This window comes from Bubalus bubalis, chromosome 8 (assembly GCF_019923935.1).
Source record: "Bubalus bubalis isolate 160015118507 breed Murrah chromosome 8, NDDB_SH_1, whole genome shotgun sequence".
Classification (NCBI taxonomy): Eukaryota; Metazoa; Chordata; class Mammalia; order Artiodactyla; family Bovidae; genus Bubalus; species Bubalus bubalis.
In genome coordinates this window covers 91368591-91376013 of record NC_059164.1, presented here as the reverse complement: position 1 = coordinate 91376013, position 7423 = coordinate 91368591, and the positions used below count along the sequence as shown (strand labels likewise).

Genomic DNA, 7423 nt, shown 5'->3' with positions numbered 1-7423 from the left:
CATCCCTCCCTTCTACATCCCTTCAGTAAATGGTAATTGAAGGAATGAGTGTCTGGCCCTGGAGAGCTGACCTCTGAGAGTATGAGATCTAGAACTCTCCAGAGTTAACAAGAAACAACAACCCCAGTGGGTTAGAAGGTGTCAAGAGAGGTGTCTTCTGGGAGACTTCAGGCTTGCTCATCTCTACTTCCAGGGGGTGGGGCCTGAGCTACAATGCCTGGGGGTAGAGACGAGCCCTGGTTGTCTCCCCAGACCTTCCTGGGGAGCATAAAACACAGAGCAAGACCCTCCCTTAAGGTGCTCTGAAGGAAGCTTTCTGGCTGGTGGTTTGGAGAACATAACCTGCATGAGACTGCAGGCAGAGCCTTGAATGTGGTTCCCAGCCCTGGACCAGGGTGATGGGGATCTGTGGTCCCTGGTGCTCTCCCTGGCTGGGCAGAACCTCCTGAGCTTAGGAGGCAGGACCCCTGCCCCAAGTGTATCACCTCCTGGGGGCTGATAAGGCTTTTGAGGGATCTTAGCTCCTTGACCAGGGATCCAACCTACATACCCTGCACCGGAAGTGCTGTGTCTTAACCACTGGACCACCAGGGAAGTCCCCTAACTCTGTGATGTTTTAATTCAAAGGTTTAGTAAAACGAATTTGAATCTTTGTAACCAATCTACTGGCAAATTTTAGAAACCTTATCCTCTATCACAAAACCCCATCCCAAGATCATTCCAAGCGAGAGATTCCACCCAAAGAACCCTGGATTATTGTAGGCTCAGTCCCGAGAGCAAAGAAGGACCTCCCAGGAGAAACTCCCCTCCCCAGTCTTCCCAGTGCCTGTCCTTTGAGAGGAGGCTCAGCCTGGAGCATGCCGCAAGATGGTAAGATGCCCGAGAGAAGCTGGAAGGACAGGTAGCAAAAGGAGGGAAGAAATGGTTCAAGGTTCTGCTTCCATCCACGTGGTTTCCTGTGCCCTTGGCCAGCGTTCTAAGGGAGCTCAGTCCAGACAGTCTCTCTGTTCCACCCTGTGTCCGTAAGCTCGGGAGGGCCAGTGCCTATGGCCAAGGAGCAAAGATTCACTCATGAGCCAGCTCCCAGAGAAAGTGGCATGTTTGGGGGACCCTGTGAGCAGAAGAGGGGCCATCCCCCAGGGAGAGGATTTTCTCTACGGTGGGAAGGCAGGCTGGAGGGGTAACCCTCTCCCAGGAGGGTCATCCTGGCCACAGGTGGACTGGAGAGAGGGGAGCTGCCGGGTTGGATGCCTCTTTCTCCCACCCAGGGATCAGCAGCGTGAACCAGCTAGGGAGGCTCTTTGTGAATGGTCGGCCCCTGCCCCTGGATACCCGGCAACAGATTGTGCGGCTGGCCATCAGTGGGATGCGGCCCTGTGACATCTCCCGGAGCCTCAAGGTAGGATGCTGGGCCCTTCACGCAGTGATGGGGACAAGAAGCGGGGAGAGGAGGCCCTTTAAGGCAAGTCCGGAGCTGGTGCAGACTGGGAGGGCCTTTGGGCTTGGGCTGCTCCCCTGAGGGCTGGGGTAGGGAGCTTCAGACTTCCAAAGGTGGGGCTGGACTCTACTCTGTGATCTTGTAGGTTCCTCTGTCCCAGGGACACTCCTCCTCTGGCCATTAGGCCTTACCTGTCTCTGCCTCTCACCTGATGCAGGTATCTAATGGCTGTGTGAGCAAGATCCTAGGCCGTTACTATCGCACAGGTCTCTTGGAGCCCAAGGGGATTGGAGGAAGCAAGCCACGCTTGGCCACGCCGCCGGTGGTGGCGCGAATCGCCCAGCTCAAGGGGGAGTGCCCGGCCCTCTTTGCCTGGGAGATCCAACGCCAGCTCTGTGCAGAGGGGCTTTGCACCCAGGACAAGACTCCCAGTGTAAGTGCCCTCCCCTCCCCAGAACCGGAACTGGAGCCACAGACAGGCTGTCTGGGGAGGCAGAAGTAGATTCCTTCTTACTTGGCAGTGGGGCCTCCCAGGCTGGGGGCAGGGCTCCTGGGCTCTCTTCTGACACAGAAGTTTCTCTTCTGAAAAGTGGTGAGACAGGTGAGATGAAGAAAGTATGGGGAGAGGAGGCTGCCCTTGGAAGTAAGGCGTTGGCTGGGACAGAGAGAGAGAAAGAGAGAGGATGTTGGGGAAACATCCTTAGGAAGCACTCCCGGCTCTGCGTACTGTCTTCCTACTCAACACCCCACATCCTCAGGTCTCCTCTATCAACCGAGTCCTGCGGGCATTGCAGGAGGACCAGAGACCGCCCTGGATACATCTCAGGTTGCCAGGTGGGTCTTGGAGCTGCCTCCGGGGATGATCAGAGCCACAAGTAAGCATCTTACAGTTCTCACGTTCCTTTCTTGTTCTTTCTTGCATCACCCTTACCACAAGGCAACCGAGAGGGCCTGGCAGGGAGTCTTATTCTCTCCTGGCAGGAGAGGATGGAGGCTCAGAGGAAGGGAAGCGACTTACCCAAGGTCACTAGCTAGGTGTTGGCAGGTCCTGGAACGGAGACCAGCTCCCTAGGCCCCAGGTTCACAGGATCTGTTGAGGAGGCAGGACTTGGGCTTCCACATCTTCCCTCTGCCTCGATCACAGCCTCTCAGACCACTTTTGATGTGGTCTGGTCACACAAGCCTGGACCAAACCTTGCAGCTGTCTCCCTCCAAATACTAAGCATGCGCCCACCACGGTATGAGTGTGTCCCTCACCCAGTGCCCCTGCAGCAACCCCCGAGTACCGGTGGATGTCCCAGCAGGGCAGCTCCTCTCTATAGCCACACTGCCCCGGCCCCACAGCCCCGGAGGAATCGCTGTCGCAAACCTGCTCCAGCTCCTGTCTCCCTTTGCAGCTGGTTTGGGTCCAATTCCTCGAACTCTGCCCTGTGACTCTGAGGCTCCCCGGGGTCCCCACCCAGGAACTGGCCACCGGAATCGGACAATCTTTTCCCCAGGCCAAGCCGAGGCGCTGGAGAAAGGTGCCGGGGCTGGGTGGATGGGGGCCACAGAGGTGAGGACCTGGAGGCCTATGGGCCACGGCTGAGCGCTGGAGGCTGCAGGTGGCCCTGCCTCCAGGAGGAGGGCAGTTCAGGGTTGTCCTAGGAGGGGTGGGAGTTGGGGGGGTGCTGCTGAGGGGGAAGCAGACCTTGTTCCTCTCCCTGTGCCCTTGCCGTGTGAGCCTCCATCTCTGCAGAATTCCAGCGTGGGCAGTATCCTGATTCAGTGGCCCGTGGGAAACTGGCTGCAGCCACCTCTCTGCCCGAGGACACGGTGAGGGTGAGTGAGCCCTGGCGCACAGCGTGCACAGGCCCCAAGCACAGAGAGTCTGGGCCAGGCAGGCTTTGGGCTGCGGTAGAGAAGGGGTTGGGAAGGTGGAGACCAGCTTGTTTGGAGCAGAAATGAGACAAGCTCCTCCATGTTCCCCTGCTGCTGATTGCCCTCCCCATCCTCCCTCTCCATGCCTTGGTGCTGAGGAAGGGGTCAGAGAGCAAAGGCCAGAGCAGGAAGCGGGGAGGTTGGGTCTGCTCTCTGAGGCCAGGTCAGGAACACGTGGGTGAGAACGGTAGGTGCTGGGCCCTGGAGCGCACAGTCAGCTGCATGGTTCTGCCCTCCCTCAGATCTGGTTTTCCAACCGAAGGGCCAAATGGCGCCGACAAGAGAAGCTCAAGTGGGATATGCAGTTTCCAGGTGATTTCTCAGCCCATGCATCCACTCATCCATCCACTCACCTTTCTCTTCCTTCCTTCCTTCTTCCCTTTCCTTCCTTCCATCCACTCACCTTTCCCTTCCTTCCCTCCATCCATTCACCCACCTGTCTTTCCAGCCATCCATCCATCCACCTATCTTTCCTTCCATCTATCTATCCACCTAACATTTACTTGGCACATCCCACGCATCAGACCTTGTACTGGATGCTGGACACACACAATCCTTGCTCTTCAGGGTTGCACAGCCTCAGATTTATCATCCCTAGAAATTAATCCTTCTTCCCCAGTCTTTTAAGACCCACGTTGGGGAGGAGGCAGTTTAGGGCTATAGCATCCACTCCCTCCCATCCCTGCCAGAAGTCATTGCCTTTCCTAAAACTTCCCCTGCCTCTCACCACCACCCCCTGCTCCACAGACCCTTGTTCCTCCTGCTGAGTGGATTCTCCTTTACCTTGTAGGTGGTTCCCGGGGTCTGACTGTACCAAGTGCTTCCCCAGGAATCTTCTCTGCACAGGTATCCAGGAAGAGGGGGAGTTTGTGAACCGGGAAGGCTGAAGGGGTCACTGCTCCTCCCATTCCCAGTGGAGGCCTGAGCTAGAATTCACGATGCCCTGGGCCCCCACAGTGCACGCTTCCAGGAAGTGCCATCCTTATAGTCTACTGTGTGAATGGTACCCTCTGAAGTTGTTCAAGATACAGCCTGGGGGCAGGGGTCCTGGCCATGCTAAACAGGAGGCGTCGCTGGCAGCTGAGGGCTTCCTCTTGCTTTCCAAGCAGTCCCCTGGCAGTGTGTCCAAGGCAGTCCTACCTACCCTGGAATCCCTGGGTCCCTCCTATCCACTGTGCTGGGGGACAGCATCGGAGGGGTGTCTGAGTGACACCCCACCACAAGCCTGTCTCCAGTCCTGCTGGGGTAAGAATCCGTGCCAGGCCGCGCTCCTGCAGGGTGTGGGGAGGGCAAACCAACTCCTTGACCCACCGGAAGGCCCGATCTCCAGTCAGGTTTATCAGGGGAACCTCAATACAGCTTTCCTAATTCCTTGCATGGCCCACGAAGTTGGGGAGACTAGCACCCCTGAGTGTATACTACCATTGAGGGCTGTAGCAGGAAGACGGGGCGGGATTGGGATCTGAGTGTATATATCCAGGTTAAAGAGCCAACATCTGCCTCTCTCCCCATCAGTGACTTGGAGGGCTGAGGTGCCAACAACAAGCCCAATCTCAACCTCTCTTCATCCCTGCAGGCTACCTGCCCCCCACAGCTGAGCTTCCTGGGCTCCATCCTGCTTTGCCATCCTTGCCCTTCCTTCCTCTGCCCCCATCGCCAGTCTTGGTGCCCGTCAGGCCTTGCATTGGCCTGGCTCCCCACTGTGAGGTCTGGGATGAGGAAGGAGGCTCAGTGTGGAAAGGAGATGTGGTGGGGAGGATATGACCCCACTGTCCAAGCAGAGAACAGCCCCTCCTCCTTCCTGTGTCTCCTCTCGTCTGTGGACCTTGCTCCTCTTGTGTGTCACCTGAGTGGAGAGGCTGTGCCCACCCACATGTCACATTGGCCTTACGAGGCTTCCAGTTGGCAGTAATAAAAACATTTTTAAAATTGGCAGTAGTTCTGTTGTCCATCATGTTTTTAAAGTGAGTATTCATAATCCCATCCCTGCACTTAACAATTATAAGCAGTTTGTCCTCTGTCTGTCTAAATATCTATCTATGAAAATGTGTATCTAGCTAGCTATCATCTAATATATTTATGTGTTAACATGCTATGTATCTAGCTACTGTCTATCCATCCAATCTATCGAATCTCTGTATGTATGAACGCATGTATCTGCACATGTATGTATATGTATCTGCCTTGGTATTTTGGTGCTCATATACCCACACGTATGCACACATACGTATGCCTGTCACCCCTGAGTCCTCCAGCATGCATCTCCAAAAAATAAGGGAAGTTTTCTTACATAACTACAACACAGTGACCACATCTAAGAAAATGTCTAATAATTCCTTAATCTAAGAGACATATGAACTCCTTAATTGCATATGTATTTTCTGCACAGCGGCAAACAGAGTGGAAATGCCCCTTTCTATATTCTGCTCCTCCCTTTATACGTGCTCCTGGGGCATGTTTGCTTGCTTCTTCTTTTCTGAAAGTTCCAAATCGTCTCAATTTTGTCTCCCTAGAGAGAGAAATCTCCAGGCTCCTCCTGGGAAACCTAGGGATGTAAGAAAAGAGAGGGACACGGAGGAAAGTGATGGAGGGGATATTTGGAGTGAGGGGTGGGCTCATCTCTCCAAATTCTTTCCTTTTTGAAGAGATGGGGATGAAATGATGATGGTGCAAAGTGAGGGTCAGGACAGAGTTTATTTACTCCCATCTGCAAAGGTACTGGTCCAGAAGTTATCCTTCAATAAGTCTCTTTATCATCAAATACTCTAGAGCTGTTATGCCAGTAAAAGTAGCCACCAACCACATGTGGCTAGTAAAGTGATTAAAATGAAACAAAATGAAGAATTCAGCTCCTCACTCACACTGTGTGTGTGCTTAGTCACTTCTGTTGTATCCGACTCTTTGCGACCCTATGGACTGTAGCCCAACAGTCTCCTCTGCCCATGAGATTCTCCAGGCAAGAACACTGGAGCGGGTTGCCATGCCCTCCTCCAGGGGATCTTCTGGACCCAGGGATTGAACCTGAGTCTTCTGCATCTCCTGCATTAGCACGCGGATTCTTTACCCACTAAATCACCTGGGAAGTAGTCACATGTGCCTGTGGCTACTGTGTTGGACAATAAATATTATAGACCATTTCCATCAGCACAGAGAGCTCCATGTGACAGCACAGCTCTGCCATGAAATTCCAAGGATAACAGAGCGTGACCTGCCTCTGCCCTGCTTCTCTGCTCTCAACTTGGGGCCCCACTGGACAGGTGGCCCAGGGAAATGGGCCAGGTTTTGTTGGGGGACTGAGATTGTGCCATTCACTTCAATGACCAAACTGACCTCAGCAATGGAAGCAGCTGGAAGCTGAAGCCCCATGTCTGAGCACATTCAAGCTGAGGATGGCAACTTGTGGGGAGCATAAAAGCGTGCGCACACGTGTGTGTTTGTGTGTGTGCACGTGTGCATGAGCACATATGCACGTGTGCGCGTGCGCGTGCACGTGTCCCTGGGCACATACATTCCTGTGTGTCTGACTATGTGTATTTAGGGAAGGCTGAAGAAGAAATTCTGCATTAAATGACTCCCAAGGTCTTATCTCTGAAGACTGTATTCCACATCACTGCTGCTGCTGCTAAGTCGCTTCAGTCGTGTCCAACTCTGTGCGACCCCATAGACGGCAGCCCACCAGGCTCCCCTGTCCCTGGGATTCTCCAGGCAAGAACACTGGAATGGGTTGCCATTTCCTTCTCCAATGCATGAAAATGAAAAGTCAAAGTGAAGTCGCTCAGTCGTGTCCGACTCCTAGTGACCCCATGGACTGCAGCCCACCAGGCTCCTCCGTCCATGGGATTTTCCAGGCAAGAGTATTAGAGTGGGGTGCCATTGCCTTCTCCGATTCCACATCACATCTCTGGCCTATTCTTAACATTGTCTAGGAAAGGAGATGCCCTGGTCCTTAGTGTTTGCAACCTTCTCTTATTGCATTAAAATGTTTACAAAATTCTTTCATATTTCTTGAGGAAAAACATACTTACAGAAACTTGACATCACTTTCCTCTACCCAAGCAGAAACGC

General features: G+C 53.8%; 1 protein-coding gene across 1 annotated transcript; it reads left to right on the top strand.

Moving 5' to 3' along the window:
- Window positions 1–857: 857 nt before the first annotated feature.
- On the top strand, window positions 858–5262 carry PAX4 (paired box 4). Its single transcript, XM_045166337.1, has 10 exons — window positions 858–870; window positions 1269–1399; window positions 1656–1871; window positions 2197–2272; window positions 2836–2961; window positions 3177–3259; window positions 3601–3670; window positions 4149–4204; window positions 4465–4603; window positions 4935–5262. The coding sequence occupies exons 1-10, from the start codon at window positions 858–860 to the stop codon at window positions 5120–5122; spliced, it is 1098 nt and encodes a 365-aa protein (XP_045022272.1). The 3' UTR covers window positions 5123–5262.
- Window positions 5263–7423: the final 2161 nt, after the last annotated feature.

Bases quoted from the DNA above. Each gene is read 5' to 3' on its own strand.
- PAX4 (XM_045166337.1), top strand. The intron at 1,400-1,655 runs GTAGGATGCTGG...CACCTGATGCAG, and splicing joins ACATCTCCCGGAGCCTCAAG to GTATCTAATGGCTGTGTGAG. The intron at 4,205-4,464 runs GTATCCAGGAAG...TTGCTTTCCAAG, and splicing joins CAGGAATCTTCTCTGCACAG to CAGTCCCCTGGCAGTGTGTC.